Consider the following 23,121-nt stretch of genomic DNA (forward strand, 5'->3'; position numbering starts at 1 on the left):
ATTTTTAAAAACACTTCAAGACCTGTAATATATCATATTATGACAAAATCGGATTAATCCTATCTTGGCTAATTAACATAATATTTAATATATATTTACTTATGATTTGATTTTATATATTTCAGGACCACCCGTAAACAACACGAGAAGATTAATCATAAGACCTCATGATTGTACGCAACACGTCATTTGACAACACGGTACTTTATGTACGCAATACGTCACTTGACAACATGGTACCATGGGTTGAGATTAATTCTGATCAATACGAATACGATGGGGTCTTTATTTATTTTATTTAAGCAACTAATTGTGGACCACTAACATCGGACTGCTAACTACGGACTAAGAAAATATTAAAAGTATTAAAAGTATATATATATATATATATATATATATATATATATATATATATATATATATATATATATATATATATATATATATATAACGATTACTTAAAAAGAAAATATGTTGATATATTATATATATGGTTAGGTTCGTGATATCTATCGGAGACCAAGTCGAGTTAAATACCTTCAAGACAAAAGTGAGTATATAGTCCCACTTTTAAACTCTAAATATTTCGGGATGAGAATACATGCTTTTTATGATTTACGTTATGGACACAAGTGATTAAAAATATATATTCTACGTTGAGTTGTACCACTGGCATACTTCCCTGTAACTTGGTAACTATTATTTACATGAGGTATTGTAAACGCGAATCCTGTTGATAGATCTATCGGGCCTGACAACCCCAACCGGACTGGACGACCAGTATTCAACGGTTGCACAGTACTTCGTTTCGGTGACTACACTTGGTACGGTGTAGTAAGATTTCATAATAAAGGGAATATGCGACGTTGATTAAATGTTAAGTATGGTTATCAAGTGCTCAACAACTTAGAATATTTTTATTAAAACGTTTATATATGAAATCTTGTGGTCTATATTTATAACGCTGCCGGCATTAAACCTATATCTCACCAACTTTATGTTGACGTTTTAAGCATGTTTATTCTCAGGTGATAACTAAAAGCTTCCGCTGCAACATGTTGAATTTAAGCAAGATCTTGAGTATGCATATTTGTGTCAAAAATAAAACTGCATATCGGAGAATTTGTAATGTAAAATATGTTGGAAGTCGTATTGTTATTATCACATGTAAAGTTTGTAAGTCTAAGATTATCGCTAAACAATAATCATTATTAAGTTGTTTAAACCTTGTATTTGTAATAAAAGCTATGGTTTGTATTGTAAAAACGAATACAGATTTTTGAAAAATGTCGCATATAGAGGTCAATACCTCGCGACGAAATCATATGTTATTGTATTCGTCCTTATGGTTAAGGTCGGGTTATGACAGCCGCTAGATTTTCAGCACCCTTCTTATCCCGGATCTCGATGTCGAACTCGTGCAAAAGCAAGATCCATCTAAGCAGTCGAAGTTTTGCATCCGGTTTCGAAAAGAGGTACTTAAGAGCAGAATGGTCCGTAAAAACTATAGTCTTAGACAAGACTAAGTAGGACCGGAACTTATCTAAAGAAAAGACCACCGCAAGGAGCTCCTTTTCAGTGGTAGTATAATTCAATTGTGCTCCCTGCAAGGTCTTGCTTGCATAGTAAATGGGTCGGAAGTGTTTTTCGACCCTTTGACCCAAAACGGAGCCAACAGCAAAATCAGAAGCAGCGCACATAAGCTCGAATGGAAGGGACCAATTCGGAGCAATTATGATTGGCGCATTGATCAGTTTCTCCTTAAGAAGATTGAATGCCTTTAGGCATTCTTCAGAGAAATTCCAAGGCGTGTCCTTTTCGAGGAGTTTGTTCATCGGGTTAGCTATTTTAGAAAAATCTTTAATAAATCGCCGGTAAAAACTGGCGTGCCCGAGAAAACTCCGAACACCCTTAACATCGGTGGGAGGTGGAAGGTTCTTAATAGCTGTTACCTTCGCGAGATCCACCTCGATACCATCCCTAGAAATCTTGTGCCCGAGAACTATGCCCCCTTTAACCATGAAATGGCACTTTTCCCAACTGAGCACAAGATTAGACTTCTCACACCTTTCCAACATCCGTTCTAAATTAAGAAGGCATGAATCAAAAGTGTCACTGAAGACTGAAAAGTCATCCATGAACACCTCCATGCAATCCTCTATCATATCGTGGAATATGGCTATCATGCACCTTTGAAAAGTGGCCGAAGCATTGCAAAGGCCAAAGGGCATGCGTCGGTATGAAAATGTGCCATACGGGCACGTGAAAGTGGTCTTCTCTTGGTCCTCGGGCGAGATAGGAATTTGAAAATAGCCCGAAAAACCATCGAGAAAGCAATAAAAGCTGTTTCCCGCTAACCTCTCTAGCATTTGATCCATGAAAGGTAACGGGAAGTGGTCTTTGCGTGTGGCGTCGTTCAACTTTCGATAGTCAATACAAACACGCCACCCCGTGACAGTCCGAGTGGAAATTAACTCATTTTTATCATGGGTGGTAACAGTCATACCACCTTTCTTAGGTACACAGTGTACCGGGCTAATCCACGGACTGTCAGAAATTGGGTAAATCATACCTGCATCAAGGAGCTTTATGATCTCTTTCTTCACGACATCTTGCATGTGCGGGTTCATCCTCCTTTGTCGTTGCACCACAGGTTTGGAGTTATCCTCCATTAGGATTTTGTGGGTGCAATAGGAGGGACTAATACCCTTAATGTCGTGAATTTTCCACGCAATGGCCGGTTTATGGGCCTGCAGCATGGTTACAAGCTCAGTTTTCTGACCTGTAGTAAGAGAAGAAGAAATAATTACCGGGAGCTTAGATTCCTCCTGCAAATAAGCATATTCCAAATGATCAGGAAGTGGCTTCAATTCTAACTCGGGAGGTTCTTCAATTGAAGACTTGCTCCGGTAATCTGGATCACGTTCTAGTTCTTTGAACTCCTCCTCAGTCGGCTTATAGCCGTTTTCCATCAAGGTGGTCAAAATATCCACCTCCTCAACCTACAACTCTTCATCAATTTCAACCAATGAACATTCTCCTGAACCGTGTAACTCTGGGAATTCCTACAACAACTCAGACTGGACATTCATAGTGTTAAGAAAATAACATGTATCATCAGTGTAGGCAGGGTATTTTAAAGCATGGTCGATTGAGAAAGTTGCATGCAAATCATCTATCCTAAGGGTCAACTGTTGGCCATAAACATCAATGATACACCTAGCAGTATTTAAAAATGGCCGACCCAAAATCAGTGGAATCCTCTCATCCACTTCCATATCCAACACCACAAAATCGGCCGGGAAAACCAACGACCCGGTCTTAACGAGCATATTCTCGATAATTCCACGAGGGAATTTAATAGAGCGATCATCTAGCTGAATAGCCATACGCGTGGGTTTCAACTCCCCGGGGTTTAGCTTCAAATAAATAGAATAAGGCATTAAATTTATGCTAGCCCCCAAATCTGCCAACGCCCTCATACAATCCAAATTACCCAGTAAACAAGGGATGGTAAAACTCCCAGGATCCTCAAGCTTCTCGGGAAGCTTGTTTGCAACTACCGCTGAGCATGCGGCATTCAACCTAACTGAAGACACGTTCTCCAGCTTCTTCCTGTTAGTTAGCAAGTCCTTAAGAAACCTTGCATACTTGGGCATACCTGCAATCACATCAATAAAAGGCAAATTAATGTTAACTTTTTTAATCAAGTCCATGAACTTGGACTTTTCTGCCTCCAGCTTTTCCAATCTCTGCTTCCTCGGGAATGGGAGCGGTGGTTGATACTCTTTTACTACCAGTTTAGCAGCAACAGTTTCCGATACCCTCACAACCTTCTCAATCACCTGTTGCGGCTCCTTATCCCCATCTGGTTCACTAACAACAACCGGCTCACTATCCTTAACCAACGGCACTTGTAAATCATACTCATCGGCCTTCCTCGGTGAATCATATGCTAAACCACTGCGGGTAGTGATAGCATTAACGTGCCCATTCTTCGGGTTAGTATCTGTCTTACTAGGTAACTCCCCCGGTTTCCTCACATTATTCTGACTAGCAAGCTGACCAATTTGTTTCTCCAGATTCTGAATAGCTGCTTGTTGATTTCGAAACATTTGATCATTCTTCTCATTGTTCTGAGTAACAGTAGTAACAAGCTGAGTTTGAGAAATCACAAGCTTTTCTATCATAGCTTCAAGGTTGGACTTTTTCTCTTCGGCTTGGGGTTTCTGAAAATTCCCGGGAGCTTGCTGTTGATATCCTCCACTAGAACCTGGCTGGAACCTCGAACCTTGATTACCTTGAGGATTATAGGGATTGTTGAAATTCCTATTAAACTGCGCACGTCCCTGAAACTGATTGTTGTTCTGTTGACTAATATAAGCTATCTCTTCCTTCTGATTCATAGTCAAACCTGCATCACAATCTTTCGCCAGATGTAATCCCCTACAATACTCACAACCAACCTTCATACCATGAATATCCTTATTTATCTTCTCCAAATTCCTACCAAAGGAATCCAACTTAGCACTTATAGACCCAAAATCGTCATATGCACCATGGGTTTCGGTTCTCTTAACTGAAACTGAATGGAATGACTCATGATCTTGATGCCATTCGTGAGAATAAGCAGCTTGCTTTTCAATTATCTCTAGCGCCTCTTCTTCGGTCTTATCCATTAACGTACCACCTGCTGCTTGATCAATAGTATGACGAGTTGGGATATCACAACCCTTGTAGAAAATCTGGACCTTCTGTAAATCATTCAACCCGTGTTGTGGACACGAGCGTAGCATATTAGAATAATGGTCCCAAGCATCAAATAATGTCTCACTGCTCTTTTGTCTGAACTGAGAAATTTCTGCTTGAAGTATAGCAGCTCGAGACGCAGGGAAAAACTTCGATAAAAACTTATCCATCAAAATCTCCCAAGAGGTAATCGTACCCTCTGGTTGCTTATCTAACCATCTCTTTGCTTCTCCCTTAAGAGTCCAAGGAAAAAGCCTTGTCTTGATCGACGTATCGGCAACCTCATGCAACTTAAACAAATTGCAAACATCATTGAAAACATGTAGATGCTCGTTAGCATCCTCACTATCCTTGCCATGAAATTGACAGTCAGAAGAAATCAAACTCAGGATCGGCCCTGTAATTTGAAAAGGCTGAGTGATGTTCGGTTGAGTAATCGAATTGCCTTGGCCCCCTCGTGTGGCCTACAACTTTTCTGCCATAGTCTGAGGACGAGGTGGTTGTTCTTGGTCAGGCATATCTTCAGTCTCGAAAAGATCTAATGAAAGGTAAGATTCTTCGTCTTCTCTGATTTCAGGTGGTGTATCGGGCACCACAGTCTCAGAACTACTTCCCAAATTAATTATATTAGCACTCGAAGAAAAAGATGAATCCACTGTAGACTGTTGCTCTTGACTTAAAGCTCTGAATAACTCTCTTTCGGGTTCTACAAATGGTTGAAGAATCGGAGAATTAGAAGAACGCGTATGTGGCATGCACTACCTGTTATCTGTGAAATCACAACTAACAACTGATTAAACGCACCGATTCAACCGAGAATAACGAAAAGAAATAATAAACTATAACTAACTAAACTAAGAACAATTAGATAACAATCTTAATTTTCGACACAACTGTCCCCGGCAGCGGCGCCAAAAACTTGATGTGTGATATCGTGTATATTATTTATCAATGGAAAATACCGGTTATTAAAAGATTACACACTAACGGGTAGTGTACCCGATCGTGTAGCAGTATAGATATTGGTAAAATCCAAGATCGTTCCAAGGATAGTATTAAGTGAGAATTAAGTTTGTAACTAATAAAAAGTAAACTTAGTTAAACTATGAAAATCGAAAGTACGAGAATATTTGTTTTGTGGCTATTTAATGATTAGCCAAATCAAAGGTAGATCAAAAGTAAAAGACAATATTTTTGGGTTTTTAAGTTTAAGTAAATCAAATAGCAGACTCAACGGAAAATAAAGATATTTGAATTCAATAGATAAAAGAATGTTCGCCTAGATCTCCTATTCGCAGTGTTGGATGATTCGTTATTAAGCACTAGTTCTATTTATCAATGCACGCAATTATAGAGTCGGTTTACCCAGAGTTCTCTTTTAGCAAACACTGCAAACTAGGATTTATTGGCTTAGGGTTCCCTTTCACCAAAGACCTCTTTCATTTGTGACTTAGTAATTAGCTAATTATAAGATTAAGATTCAATTGGTTACGCGTTCGCTCCACACAATTCACCCCTATTTTGTTCAATCAATGTTACCCGGTTTACCCCCTTGGTCCAGTAAGCACCCAATCGGTTAAGACAAATCAATTGGAAATTAGATCACTAAATTGAAACAGGGTTCCCTTTGTTCAAACAAGATTCACTAATCAACCTAGTAACAATAATCAACACCCACAAGAATGGTTCTTAATCAAAACTCATAATTATCATGCATTAATCAATAAAACATTAAAGTATCATCCAAACACTTGCAAATATTCAATCTAGACAAACATTAAAAGCTTAGCCAACAATCATGGCTAAAACCAAAATCACAAATAAATAAATGAAAGAATTCATTGTTTATGACAAAGAAATTAACCTAATTAAATAAGCAATCGTGGATGATGAACGGATTGAAGGTTGACTCTGGAATGATTGAAGTGATTGAATGATCTTGGAGTTCTCCAAAAATACCAAAAATCGCCCAAAAACTGCTACAATTCGTCTGGATGGAAGAGTGATTAATTAGGGTATTTTTTCGGGCCTTAAATACCTGCCATAATAATCTGGACCGCCAGATCGCCGCGCCGCGGCCAAAATCCTCGCGCCGCGACATAACACGCAAACTGAAACCCTTTTTAAACCTTGTTCTGATCTGGAAATTAGCTAAACGCCGCGCCGCGGCCTAGACTGTCGCGCCGCGACACTCTGTGTAAACTGGTACTCACGTGCATTTTCCTCTTTTTACTTACTTTAACTAACTCAAAAATAGAATACCCGATATGTACTTATCGTATTAATCCTCGGTGCACCAATAATAATATCCGATCAACAAAATGCCTCAAAAACTACAAAAACCGCATCTCTTCTACAAATAGCTCTTCAAACTCGAACATTCTCAATGTTATCAAAATAAACACCAAATCATATCCAAACGGACTAAATTATGATCGATATCGCTAAGGAAAACGTGTATAAAATATGCGATATCAATGTGCCATGTTACACGACTCTTACATTCTATCTAATCTCCAAACATATCAAGAACATATTTTCTTGATAGTCCTATCTTTTCCCTTGGATTCTGGTAATTTGACGAGTCATATTGTGCTATTATCATTTCTTTCTTAGAACATTAACTCTGTTCATTCCGAAATTCGTATTTACGAATTCTGAACCATTATTCACTTGACTTAAATTTGGGAAAAGAAAACAAAAGGATGGAACTTCATAATATAAAGGAAATGAAGAGGGTGGATTTATAGTGAAATATCTGACAGAACAATCAAAACAGATTATCGCATTTAACCAAAGATGATCCTAATTTCCTTAACTATCGAAGAACCAAATCTTATTACAAAGATTTCCTCTAAATTCCTTGAACTCCAGAAATCAACCATACCTATGTCAAAGGATATGACGAAACATTATTTTCTCATTTCACTCTTTTGCGATAGCTTCACTTATACTCTTCGCGTAATCGAATTGTTTTATCCATATTACTCAATGATGATAAAACTCTAATTTCTAGCTCGTATGCATCATGAAAACATACTTATTGTCAGCCATGACAATCCCAATCAAATTTCGGGACGAAATTTCTTTAACGGGTAGGTACTGTGACGACCCGAAAATTTTCGACCAAATTTAAACTTGATCTTTATATGTTTCTGACATGATAAGCAGAGTCTATAATGTTGAGTCTCAAAGAGTTTGAACTATTCAATTGACCTTTGACTGCTCTCGGCGATTCATGAACAATTAATTGTAAATCGATATGTGTGTATGTATATTCAAATAATAATTCAAAATATAATTTGAAGTATTATATGTTGTTATTATTAATAATTAATAAAATAAAAATAGGATATCATAATAATTATTATTTAAAATATATCTCTATATATAAATAATGTATATTAAAAAAATAAATATTAAATGATTGTAATACTCGTTTAATGTTTCGATTAATGTTAAGCAAGTTAAATTCAAACTTATATAGTTTTAAAATAAACAGTGATCCGAAAATGAGTTCTATAAATTTTAGGCTTATTAAAAATGTATTTAGAAGCTGTTTATTAAATTTTAGAACTTTTTATATTTTACCAAGAATTGAGAGGGACGATTGATGTAATTTTTATTTAATAAATTAATGATCAAATTTTATACCATAATGACCAAAATAAATAAATATGGTTAATTTAGAAATATGGGATTTTTTTCGAAGACTTTTATCCGCCACTAATTATCAGCGGAGCATGATACTCCAGTCCGTGATTTATAGACAAATAGTGTCGGCAGATTAAAATTATTAGAGGTGGCTGCTAGTTTTTCTAATCACATGATTATTATATTATTAATATTATATTACGTACAGAGTATATCCTTTGTTGAAAACCCGTGAACCATGACATAATATGAATTGATGGAATGATTATCAAATACTGTGCATGTTTCAATTATCTCATCTTTTAGATATATAACATATAACATATATACATACAGAGAGTTATATTACACTTGTTCTTCTTCTCTCCATCTATCCTTTCTGTCGACATTAGCAACCACCAAAACCACCATCCTCCTAACACCAACGATTAGTATCACTCATTGTTATATTCCTTGTGCGGTTTACAACAAAACTCAATCACGTTACTACCGGCCCATTTGTTTACTGCTGCTTGATTAACCCCAAACAACCACCTTGATATCTCTAAACCCGATCACCAACACAATCCATTACAACCACCATCGATGACCACTACTACTTTTCTTCATTGATTCTGTTTCTCGATGTAAGACACAACCACAACCGCCACCGTTTCAACTTCTTTCATCACCACTTTGCACCACCGCCACTATATCCCTTGTAATCGACCACCACCTTTGAATCTTCTACCTCTCATCTTCTCATCTCTCTCTCTTGAAAACAACCACAACACCATCGAACCATTACGAATTTTTCAACCTGTTCTTTGTCCGAGAAATAATTTACAACAAATAAATTAAGACTCCACTACATACCTTATTCGAACAGACCATAAACCTTCACCTTTCATATATACATATCTTTTCTCTTGAATCCATTTAAACACCATCGATCAACTTTGAGCCGCCACTATCACCGTCACACAACCTCATGTGTGGCAAGTTTGAGAAGCAAAGAAATTATAATTTGAGTATTTAACATATGCGTGTTTCAAACAATGGAGAATACAAGTTCACGTAAATAATTTATTTACATAACTTTACAGCTTGCAAACCTTTTATCTAAATTATCTTTCACAAAGCTCAGGACCCACCCATTGTGTTAGTGGACTTCGCTACAGGTATTTCAAATACTTGTTATTTACATCGAACGTGAAACAAGGAATGGTGGTCGACCGGTGGACCCATATGGGTAACACATGAGATAACGATTTATAGTTTTTGTGTTACATGCGAAGGATGATGATGATAATATGTTGTTATTCCTACTACCAGTATTATTATTTTTATCGAAACCAAATGAGGCATACTGTTAGCTCATGTTTCGTTCCTATTTTATGTTTATATATCAATCATGAACTGCCACTACATGCTACTGTGTACTGCTATTACACGTTCCTATTAATTAATACAAAGTATACGTGATGTATGAAGATACCTTTTTGTTACACTAAACATGAGTGAAACGTTAATGGTGGGACAAGTTGAAACATAATGGCAGACACCCATGACACAATCAAACCACTTGCAATTAAACTAATCTTTAAAGAAACTTCATGCGTTTTGTTTGTGGACCGTGATATGTTTTTAACATGGGCCGAGGATTTTTTTTATGAGCCATATTGATCTGGTTTAACTAGCGGGCCTGCACTTATGTTTCTGTTTGGGCCGGGGTTCTTGATTTTGGTGGTTGGGCCAAGGAGTTTATGATGATAAATATATAATGGTATGATGATAAACGAATGATTATGTTACGCATATGATAATGATTATGTTATGAGTATGATACGTGTGAAGAGTTATAATGATTATGATCATATTGTTATATGATGATGATGAGGATTAAGAATGATGGCAGTACGATTATGAATAAGTCAATGACGATAGGATAGAGACGATGAGATGATAATAATTATGAGGACGATTATAATTTTATGTGATTGTGATGATAATGAGTAATACTCGTTTATGATGATGATGATGATGGCTTAATATAACTAGCGATAATAATAATTATGATGATAAAACGTGGTGATTAGGATTATGATCATGTTGACGATGATGGTTAATTACCCTAGTCGTTTTTATTTCGGAGAAGAAGAAGAAAAAGGGAAAACAGAAAAACAGAAAAACACGGGTCGTATATTAGTAACAGTTGATTTAAATCATAAATGAGGTGACAAAGGAATGGTTAAAGGTGTTATCAGGTTAGCGGGACGTCGCGGGTTCAAACCCGGACTTGGGCATTTTTCTTTTAAGGGCTACTTCTTTGAGGTAGTTTACTTATTACTTGTTATTATTATTATTATTATTATTATTATTATTATTATTATTATTATTATTATTATTATTATTATTATTATTATTATTATTATTAAGGTTACTAAAATCATTATTTTCAATATTAACATATAACTATTATTATTGTTATTATTATTAAATGATTGTATTAGTATTATTATTAAAATTATTATCATTATAATTAGTATTATCATTATTATTATTATTATTATTATTATTACTAAAATCATTATTATTATTATTACATTCTATATTTTTATATAAAATAACATTATTGATAATATTAAATTAAGTGACATATAGTATAGAAATATATTTTAATATATTATAGTTAATACTATAAACACATATATAAAAATAAATATAAATTCTAATACATTATATATAGATAACATTAAAGTTATGATTTAATATAACTAAAATATTATAATAATAGATATATATGAGACATATGATTTATAACATTAATAATTATATATAAATTTGTTCGATTAAAAATTATATGTGTTAATATATATAATTGATATAGGTTCGTGAATCTGAGGCCAACCTTGCATTGTTCAATGTCATCATATGTATTTTTACTACAAAATACAGTATTGTGAGTTTCATTTGCTCCCTTTTTAAATGCTTTTGCAATATATATTTTGGGACTGAGAATACATGCGCTGCTTTTATAAATGTTTTACGAAATAGACACAAGTAATCGAAACTACATTATATGGTTGAATGATCGAAGCCGAATATGCCCCTTTTGCTTGGTAACCTAAGAATTAGTAAACCAGTCTACTAATTGACGCGAATCCTAAAGATAGATCTATTGGGCCAAACAAACCCCATCCGTTGTAGCGGATGCTTTAGTACTTCGATGTTGTTTTATCATGTCCGATGGATGTCCCGGAATGATAGGGGATATTCTTATATGCATCTTGTTAATGTCGGTTACCAGGTGTTCAATCCATATGAATGATTTTTGTCTCTATGCATGGGACGTATATTTATGAGAAATGAAAATGAAAATCTTGTGGTCTATTAAAATGATGGAAATGATTATTTATGTTAAACTAATGAACTCACCAACCTTTTGGTTGACACTTGAAAGCATGTTTATTCTCAGGTATGAAAGAAATCTTCCGCTGTGCATTTGCTCATATTAGAGATATTACTTGGAATCATTCATGACATATTTCAAAAGACGTTGCATTCGAGTCGTCGAGTTCATCAAGATTATTATTAAGTCAATTATAGTTGGATATATTATGAAATGGTATGCATGCCGTCAACTTTCGATGAAATGAAAGTTTGTCTTTTAAAAACGGATGCAATTTTTGTAAAATGTATCATATAGAGGTCAAGTACCTCGCGATGTAACCAAGTGTAATGTATTCGTTCTTATGGATTAGGACGGGTCCTTTCAAATGAGTGCCTTAAACCAAATCAACAAGAGGCATCTAGGAAATTGGGGCATTCGGTGACTGAGAAATCAAAGAAATCCGAGGCTGGGAGAACCCAATTAAGGAATTATAAGGCATCTTCTAGGATCCTATCTCATAATGTTGCTGCCAAGAAAAGTCCGAAACCGTCTCGATCTGCTGGAGAGAATCTCAGAGTGAATTCAGAGAGCAATAACAGGCAAGCTTCGAATTCTAATTCTATGTCTTCGTCGTTTTCCATTGATAATGAGGGACTTAAGGAGTTTGGGCAATAAATGGGGTTGAAGTGGGTGGAGAAATCCATTCACTATCCCACTAGTTATGTTTTCTGTTCCTTCTTTCAACTTTTTATGATAATCATGTCGTTAAATATAAGGGGTTTTGGGGTGGGGAAGGAAAGTAAGGTGGGTTGGTTTAAAGGGTTGTGTCGTAGTGTAAGGCCTAATTTTGTGTTGCTTCAAGAAACAAAATTACACACTGTTGATCTTAATTGGATTCGTGGTTTATGGGGTAATTGTAACTGTAATTTTATAAAAAAAGAGATGGTCGGGAAGTCAGGGGGTCAACTAATCATATGGGATGTTGATTGTTTTGAGATGACTAACTCGTTCATTTATGATCATTGTATTGGGATTCGAGGTAAATAGAAGAACACGGATAAGGAGTTCAACATCTTGAATGTCTACGGACCACATGATGATTCCAACAAGCAAAAAATGTGGGACTTTCTCCATAATTTGGTGTTGAGCAACAATAATCAGGCTTGGTTAATGGGTGGAGACTTTAATGAGGTTCGAAATGTTAACAAAAGGTTCAATTGTAATTTTATTGAAGCCAGGGCGAAAAAGTTCAATGATTTTATCGAAAACACCAAGTTAGTTGATATTCTGTTGGGGGGACGTATTTTCACTCGTGTCAGCGATGATGGTCTCAAATTCAGTAAGCTAGATCGTTTTCATGTAAACGATTTGTTTCATCATATGTGATCTTGTTTATCGGTAGTTGCATTGGAACGAGGGAAGTCAGACCATTGTCCGATCATTCTAAAGAATGATGTCAGAAACTTTGGGCCGAAACCGATTAAGGTGTTTGATGATTGGCTAGATATCGAAGGAGTCGAGGATTGTATAAAAGAAGTGTGGGATGAAGTAGTTGGTGGTGGCTCGCGTTTAGACTGTCGGTTAAGAAATAAGCTTAAAAAAGCGAAAGCTACTCTAAAGTCAAAGAGTTCACAAAAATTTGGCAATCTAGAGGGTGAGATTGAGCTTTTTAGAGCGATGGCTAATGCGTTTGAACTTCGGACTGAAACGGGGCAATTAAATGATGATGAAAGAGTCCACTACATACCTTATTCGAACAGACCATAAACCTTCACATTTCATATATACATATCTTTTCTCTTAAATCCATTTAAACACCATCGATCAACTTTGAGCCGCCACTATCACCGTCACACAACCTCATGTGTGGCAAGTTTGAGAAGCAAAGAAATTATAATTTGAGTATTTAACATATGCGTGTTTCAAACAATGGAGAATACAAGTTCACGTAAATAATTTATTTACATAACTTTACAGCTTGCAAACCTTTTATCTAAATTATCTTTCACAAAGCTCAGGACCCACCCATTGTGTTAGTGGACTTCGCTACAGGTATTTCAAATACTTGTTATTTACATCGAACGTGAAACAAGGAATGGTGGCCGACCGGTGGACCCATATGGGTAACACATGAGATAACGATTTATAGTTTTTGTGTTACATGCGAAGGATGATGATGATAATATATTGTTATTCCTACTACCAGTATTATTATTTTTATCGAAACCAAATGAGGCATACTGTTAGCTCATGTTTCGTTCCTATTTTATGTTTATATATCAATCTTGAACTGCCACTACATGCTACTGTGTACTGCTATTACACGTTCCTATTAATTAATACAAAGTATACGTGATGTATGAAGAATGAAGATACCTTTTTGTTACACTAAACATGAGTGAAACGTTAATGGTGGGACAAGTTGAAACATAATAGCAGACACCCATGACACAATCAAACCACTTGCAATTAAACTAATCTTTAAAGAAACTTCATGCGTTTTGTTTATGGACCGTGATATGTTTTTAACATGGGCCGAGGATTTTTTTTTTTTATGAGCCATAGTGATCTGGTTTAACTAGCGGGCCTGCACTTGTGTTTCTGTTTGGGCCGGGGTTCTTGATTTTGGTGGTTGGGCCAAGGAGTTTATGATGATAAATATATAATGGTATGATGATAAACGAATGATTATGTTACACATATGATAATGATTATGTTATGAGTATGATACGTGTGAAGAGTTATAATGATTATGATCATATTGTTATATGATGATGATGAGGATTAAGAATGATGGCGGTACGATTATGAATAAGTCAATGACGATAGGATAGAGACGATGAGATGATAATAATTATGAGGACGATTATAATTTTATGTGATTGTGATGATAATGAGTAATACTCGTTTATGATGATGATGATGATGATGGCTTAATATAACTAGCGATAATAATAATTATGATGATAAAACGTGGTGATTAGGATTATGATCATGTTGACGATGATGGTTAATTACCCTAGTCGTTTTTATTTCGGAGAAGAAGAAGAAAAAGGGAAAACGGAAAAACACGGGTCGTATATTAGTAACAGTTGATTTAAATCATAAATGAGGTGACAAAGGAATGGTTAAAGGTGTTATCAGGTTAGCAGGACGTCGCGGGTTCAAACCCGGACTTGGGCATTTTTCTTTTAAGGGCTACTTCTTTGAGGTAGTTTACTTATTACTTGTTATTATCATTATTATTATTATTATTATTATTATTATTATTATTAATATTATTATTATTATTATTATTATTATTATTATTATTATTATTATTATTATTATTATTATTATTATTATTATTATTAAGGTTACTAAAATCATTATTTTCAATATTAACATATAACTATTATTATTGTTATTATTATTAAATGATAGTATTAGTATTATTATTAAAATTATTATCATTATAATTAGTATTATTGTTATTATTATTATTATTATTATTATTATTATTATTATTATTATTATTATTACTAAAATCATTATTATTATTATTACATTCTATATTTTTATATAAAATAACATTATTGATAATATTAAATTAAGTGACATATAGTATAGAAATATATTTTAATATATTATAGATAATACTATAAACACATATATAAAAATAAATATAAATTCTAATACATTATATATAGATAACATTAAAGTTATGATTTAATATAACTAAAATATTATAATAATAGATATATATGAGACATATGATTTATAACATTAATAATTATATATAAATTTGTTCGATTAAAAATTATATGTGTTAATATATATAATTGATATGGGTTCGTGAATCCGAGGCCAACCTTGCATTGTTCAATGTCATCATATGTATTTTTACTACAAAATACGGTATTGTGAGTTTCATTTGCTCCCTTTTTAAATGCTTTTGCAATATATATTTTTGGGACTGAGAATACATGCGCTGCTTTTAAAAATGTTTTACGAAATAGACACAAGTAATCGAAACTACATTATATGGTTGAATGATTGAAGCCGAATATGTCCCTTTTGCTTGGTAACCTAAGAATTAGTAAACCAGTCTACTAATTGACGCGAATCCTAAAGATAGATCTATTGGGCCAAACAAACCCCATCCGTTGTAGCGGATGCTTTAGTACTTCGATGTTGTTTTATCATGTCCGATGGATGTCCCGGAATGATAGGGGATATTCTTATATGCATCTTGTTAATGTCGGTTACCAGGTGTTCAATCCATATGAATGATTTTTGTCTCTATGCATGGGACGTATATTTATGAGAAATGAAAATGAAAATCTTGTGGTCTATTAAAATGATGGAAATGATTATTTATGTTAAACTAATGAACTCACCAACCTTTTGGTTGACACTTGAAAGCATGTTTATTCTCAGGTATGAAAGAAATCTTCCGCTGTGCATTTGCTCATATTAGAGATATTACTTGGAATCATTCATGACATATTTCAAAAGACGTTGCATTCGAGTCGTCGAGTTCATCAAGATTATTATTAAGTCAATTATAGTTGGATATATTATGAAATACTATGCATGCCGTCAACTTTCGATGAAATGAAAGTTTGTCTTTTAAAAACGGATGCAATTTTTGTAAAATGTATCATATAGAGGTCAAGTACCTCGCGATGTAACCAAGTGTAATGTATTCGTTCTTATGGATTAGGACGGGTCCTTTCAAATGAGTGCCTTAAACCAAATCAACAAGAGGCATCTAGGAAATTGGGGCATTCGGTGACTGAGAAATCAAAGAAATCCGAGGGTGGGAGAACCCAATTAAGGAATTGTAAGGCATCTTCTAGGATCCTATCTCATAATGTTGCTGCCAAGAAAAGTCCGAAACCGTCTCGATCTGCTGGAGAGAATCTCAGAGTGAATTCAGAGAGCAATAACAGGCAAGCTTCGAATTCTAATTCTATGTCTTCATTGTTTTCCATTGATAATGAGGGACTTAAGGAGTTTGAGCAACAAATGGGGTTGAAGTGGGTGGAGAAATCCATTCACTATCCCACTAGTTATGTTTTCTGTTCCTTCTTTCAACTTTTTATGATAATCATGTCGTTAAATATAAGGGGTTTTGGGGTGGGGAAGGAAAGTAAGGTGGGTTGGTTTAAAGGGTTGTGTCGTAGTGTAAGGCCTAATTTTGTGTTGCTTCAAGAAACAAAATTACACACTGTTGATCTTAATTGGATTTGTGGTTTATGGGGTAATTGTAACTGTAATTTTATACAAAAAGAGATGGTCGGGAAGTCAGGGGGTCAACTAATCATATGGGATGTTGATTGTTTTGAGAAACTAACTCGTTCCTTTATGATCATTGTATTGGGATTCGAGGTAAATGGAAGAACACGGATAAGGAGTTCAACATCTTGAATGTCTACGGACCACACGGTGATTCCAACAAGCAAAAAATGTGGGACTTTCTCCATAATTTGGTGTTGAGCAACAATAATCAGGCTTGGTTAATGGGTGGAGACTTTAATGAGGTTCGAAATGTTAACAAAAGGTTCAATTGTAATTTTATTGAAGCCAGGGCGAAAAAGTTCAATGATTTTATCGAAAACACCAAGTTAGTTGATATTCCGTTGGGGGGACGTATTTTCACTCTTGTCAGCGATGATGGTCTCAAATTCATTAAGCTAGATCGTTTTCATGTAAACGATTTGTTTCATCATATGTGGTCTTGTTTATCGGTAGTTGCATTGGAACGAGGGAAGTCAGACCATTGTCCGATCATTCTAAAGAATGATGTCAGAAACTTTGGGCCGAAACCAATTAAAGTGTTTGATGATTGGCTAGATATCGAAGGAGTCGAGGACTGTATAAAAGAAGTGTGGGATGAAGTAGTTGGTGGTGGCTCGCATTTAGACTGTCGGTTAAGAAATAAGCTTAAAAAAGCGAAAGCTACTCTAAAGTCAAAGAGTTCACAAAAATTTGGCAATCTAGAGGGTGAGATTGAGCTTTTTAGAGCGATGGCTAATGCGTTTGAACTTCGGGCTGAAACGGGGCAATTAAATGATGATGAAAGAGTCGAGTGGCTGAAGGTTAGGAAGGAATGGTTTCAAAAGGAGAAAATCAAAGGCAACATGTTGAAACAAAAGGCGAGAGTTCGTTGGGTGCTTGAAGGTGATGAGAATACTAGGTACTTTCACTCGATAATAAAAAGGGGTTACAACAAATGCAATATTAGGGGTTTAAATATTAATGGCGTTTGGTGTGAGGATCCCCTTGACATAAAGGAGGCGGCCTACAATCACTTTAAAAACATCTTTAGTGAACGCTCGGGACCCAGATATAGTCTTAATGAGCTAAACTACCTGACTTTATCCAGTGAAGAGGCGTACGGGCTAGAGGTAGCTATTGAGGAGGCAGAGATTGTAGAGGCAATTAACGATTGTGGTAGCGGTAAAGCCCCGGGTCCGGATGGGTTCAACTTAAGATTTTTTAAGAAGTTTTGGGGGGTGATTAAAGGCGATGTGATAAATGCTATCTCGTGGTTTTGGTAAAAGGGGGAATTTTCGAAAGGATGTAATGCCTCCTTTGTTACGTTGATTCCTAAAAAGAATGATCCCATCACACTTGGCGACTATAGACCTATTAGCCTAATCAGTAGTTTTTACAAAATAGTTGTCAAAATTTTGTCTAATCGGTTACGGAAGGTAATTCCTGGGCTAGTTGGTTCGGAGTAAAGTGCATTCCTAAGTGAGAGGTACATTCTTGATGGCGTTCTTGTTGCAAACGAAACTATTGACTACTTGAAATCAAATAGGAAGAAAGGGCTTATATTTAAGGTTGATTTCGAAAAGGCTTTTGATAGTTTGAATTGGGATTTCCTCCTTGAAGTCATGAGATGTATGGGATTTGGTGAGAAATGGTGTAAGTGGATCCTTGCTTGCTTGAAATCGGCTAGTATTTCCATTCTTATCTTGGGCAAGGGGTTCGACAAGGAGATCCGTTATCTCCCTTTCTTTTCATTCTTGCTGCAGAAGGCCTTAATATACTCACCAAAGCCGCGGTATCTAAGGGTCTATTTAATGGGGTGGAAGTAGGTAGTGATAACGTTCTACTTTCACACTTACAATATGCGGATGACACGATGTTCCTTGGAATGCGCGTAATCTCACTAATATTTTGAAATGTTTTGAGCTAGCTTCGGGATTGAAAGTTAATTTCAACAAGAGTTGTCTTTATGGTGTGGGTGCCAATGCGGGTGAAATTGAAAGTCTAGCAAGACGAATGGGATGCCAAGCCGGAAAATTCCCATTTATTTATTTAGGATTGCCTATCGGTGCCAAAATGAGGAAAGTAAAAGATTGGGATCCGGTAATCCTTAAGATTAAGAAGAGGCTTTCGGAATGGAAAATGCGTACGATGTCCTTTGGTGGACGGTTGGTTCTCCTAAAATCGGTGCTTAATAGTCTTCCATTGTATTATTTCGCGCTCTTCCGTGCTCCACCTTGTGTGCTTAAAATTCTTGAGAGTGTGAGACGTAACTTTTTTTGGGGCGGGGATTTTTCGGGTAATAAAATTCCATGGGTTAATTGGAAGACCACTTATTTACCATACGGGGGGGGGGGGGGGGGGGGGTCTAAACATCGGGTCGTTCAAAAGTAAAAATCTTGCTCTTTTGGCCAAGTGGTGGTGGAGGTTTAAAACCGAAGCCAATTGCTTATGGGTCAAAATTATTCGAAGTATTTATGGAATTGACGGTGGCCTGAGGTTGGGAGGCGGGCTTGCTCGTCTCTCGACTTCCGGTACTTGGAACAACATTATCTTTGCAGGTTCGCTAATTGAAGACCTAAATATTCCTTTCGTAAGTTCGTTCAAGAGATCGATAGGAGATGGTAGCTCTACGAAATTTTGGAACGAAGCGTGGTGCGGTTCGGAGAGTCTCAAAAATGTGTTTTCCAGATTGTACAGGCTTGAAACAAACAAGAATATTGTGATTTCTGGGCGGATAAAACAGTGTCATCAACATGCTTTGGGTTCGGGGCAGACGGGTTGCAATTCGGGTACAGCAGGCCTACATCAGTCTCGTGATCAGGTTACTAATCTAGGTGCGTATTCGGAGGCAGAAGGCAAAGGCGAGTCACCTGGTCAGTATACTAATAATCATCACAACCGAGTAGATCAGTCAGTTGGCGGGGCAAATAATTCGGGTTCAAATCATATTCGTTTCAATTGGGAATGGATAAGGGAACCCACAGGGCGTACAGCGGGTGAACTCGAGGAATTGATCAACTTGCTAAGATCAATCTCCTTCGAGTTTAACCATCAAATGTCTTGGAAATGGACACTTGCAAGTAACGGTTTGTTCACAGTTAAAACCCTATCGAAATTAATTGATTCGGAGGTTCTAGACAGCGGTGCTCTTTCGACACAAGAGAGATTAAGAAACAATCTTGTCCCAAAGAAAATTGAGGTCTTTATATGGAGGGTTTTGAAGAAAAGATTGCCGGTTCGGATCGAACTTGACAAAAAGGGCATTGACTTACATAGTATTCGATGTCCCGTTTGCGATGACGGTCTTGAATCGGTTGATCACGCCTTAGTCGATTGCAAATTTTCATCGGATGTGTGGTCTCGTGTTCTTAAATGGTGGAACTCCAATAGCAACATAAACTCTACCGATTTACTTCGTGGAAAATCTTCTCACACTATGTCCTTACTCGGCTCCAAGATTTGGCAAGCCGTGGAGTGGATATGCGCTTATTCGATATGGAGGAATCGTAACTCGTTAGTGTTTCAAGGCAAAAGTAGTATCTCACCGGTGATTCTTAATGAGATCCAAGTAAAATCTTTCGAATGGATCTCGGAAAGAATCAAAGGCGTTTCCATCGATTGGCATAGTTGGCTAGTTACTCCATATTTGTATGTAAACGTTTAATAGATTAGGAAGTAATCTTTACTTCCTGAAAATGTATAGGTTCGTTGGTGTCACTTGAATAGCTTCGTGGTTGTAAAATGGTATATCCGATGCTTGTGGATATACCAAAGTTGTACTCTTCTTATTTATAATATTATTACCTTGCCTTTAAAAAAAAATAAAAAATTATTTATAGATTGAATAGGACTGTAATTTAAATTTTTGCTTAACTACTTCCCCATTAATGGAATGTGCCACTAATATGATGTCTCATAATCTAAACCGTCACAACTTCAAAAGAGGGATGTCAAAGGTTACGCCCGCTAAAGCGATGAATGAATCTTAAATCGGTAATTGATTTTTGATAGATCCACTACATTTATGCATTAACTAATTGTACAGTAGAAGTGATAAATGTATAAATGTAGTGGATTCATAGAATATCAAAGTAGATTCATCAACTCCCATCTTAAATACATTAAGCATAAGTCACCACAAGTCAACCATTTAAATACATGTTGTATTTCGATTTTCATATCGAGAATACCGGTACCGAACCACATAATACTGAAAGCGTATTTGTGTATGCAAAGAACCGATACCGATACCGATACCGAATATCATCGGTACGGTATTTCGGTAACAGTACGGATACGATTTTGGTTTTTCGGTAATTTCGCATATCCCTATATGCCTGGATGTAACATATATTTAATGCATTCTAAATACTACTCCGTACTATGTTAATCTGTGATCTCTTTTACTAATATAAAAATAAAAAAGCATTACGTGCAAGAACACTGTTATAAATAAGCACCACATTTGCTGTAATTAACGTAAAATTAGGATCTTTAACTATTAGATTCAAATGTTTTTTTATTATTTGAAAAAGTTAGACAAGAAGGTAATTAATTTTGCAGAGAGTAGAATAAATTATGGTAATATGATCCATTATTTCATAAAGAATTCAGAACCTAATATTCTTCAAAGCACATACATGATATTGGTGGTGACCTATTTGTGTAGTAGTTACACTATTTTTAAGGTTAAATATTGAATATTGATAGTTTTTGCTGGAGGAAACTAGGTTTCAGTTAAAACAATGGACATTAATATGGTAAAATCAAACTAAATTAATCAGATATGTGACTATTAGTTAATGTTCTAATAAACATATAAATATAAATATAAATATGGATACAAATATACATATAAATACAAATATAAATACAAATTTAAATAGACTAAAGTAAATATGACGATGTTATACAACTAGTTGGATGTAGAACCAATATATCATTAATTTTCATGGTTTTGAAAAAGTTTGAAACTTTAAAAAATGTGTTTTTCACTTATTATTCAACCAATAATTTATTGATTTTACACATAACTTATAACTTAAATGTATAATAGTCACATATTCTACATCTCGATATAAATATTATTTATTTATATTGACTTATAAATAATAATAGTAACTTAAAAATCAACTAAAGTAGTATATAAATTACGCTTTAATTATAGTAGCATATTATTTTTTGAATGAGAGGTAAATGATTATAGTAGTTTCTGCATATTATTTTTTTCTAACGTTTTCCTTATTAAACTTTAATTCAGCTTTCCCCGAAAAAATTAAACTTTAATTCGATTATCATCCGGAAACTAAATACCATTACATTATGCCAAAAAATATATTCTGTATATAAATTTTTATGTACATGTTTGAGTAGTTATTTAAACTTGATTTTGGCGAAAACCTAAAGAATACCTTTTATAAACGAGTTACTATATTTTCATTTTATAACAAGGATTAATTAATTAATTAATGTTTAATACAATTTGCTTTTCAAAAAAAAAAAGGATTAATTAATTAATTAATTAATTATAAATTATAAATAATAAATAATACGGAGTACTATACTATCAATATTAATATTAATCACTGTTGCAAAACACCCCGTCTCGAGCCGTCTCGACGCCCGTTGTGACGGTTTGGTAACTAGCCCGTCCCGTCTCGAAGAAAACCGTCTAATATGACAGTCAACGGTCAAAATTCGAGTCAAAGTTGGAAAAAATCATGTCAAAGTCTCTCAAAATTCGGAAAAGCCAGAAAGTCGGCAAAATCAGTCAAATATGTCGTATTTTAGTTTAGATTTTCAGTATTATATTAACGGTGATAGCAATTATGAGTACAAATTAGTCAATTGAAGTTTTTGACTTTAAAATATGTACATATATATATTTATATACTTATATATTTAAAAGTCAATTTTGGTCAACGTCCGTCTCGACCCCCGTCTCGACCCCGTCTTGAACGTCTCGACCTTTTTAGGACCCGGCCGTCTCGACCCCGTCTCACGTCTTTTGCAACCTTTATATTAATATTAATATTAATATTAATATTAATATTAATATTAATATTTACTAATATTAATAATGC

The 23,121-nt window shown here is 35.1% G+C and overlaps 1 protein-coding gene across 1 annotated transcript; it reads left to right on the forward strand.

The window, feature by feature from the left end:
* Positions 1–17,226: 17,226 nt before the first annotated feature.
* Positions 17,227–20,702, forward strand: LOC139842938 (uncharacterized). Its single transcript, XM_071833036.1, has 4 exons — positions 17,227–18,317; positions 18,585–18,691; positions 18,966–19,304; positions 19,597–20,702. Exons 1-4 carry the CDS (start codon positions 17,227–17,229, stop codon positions 20,700–20,702), a joined length of 2,643 nt encoding a protein of 880 aa, XP_071689137.1.
* The last annotated feature ends 2,419 nt before the right edge of the window (positions 20,703–23,121 follow it).

Source organism: Rutidosis leptorrhynchoides, chromosome 4, assembly GCF_046630445.1.
Source record: "Rutidosis leptorrhynchoides isolate AG116_Rl617_1_P2 chromosome 4, CSIRO_AGI_Rlap_v1, whole genome shotgun sequence".
NCBI lineage: Eukaryota > Viridiplantae > Streptophyta > Magnoliopsida > Asterales > Asteraceae > Rutidosis > Rutidosis leptorrhynchoides.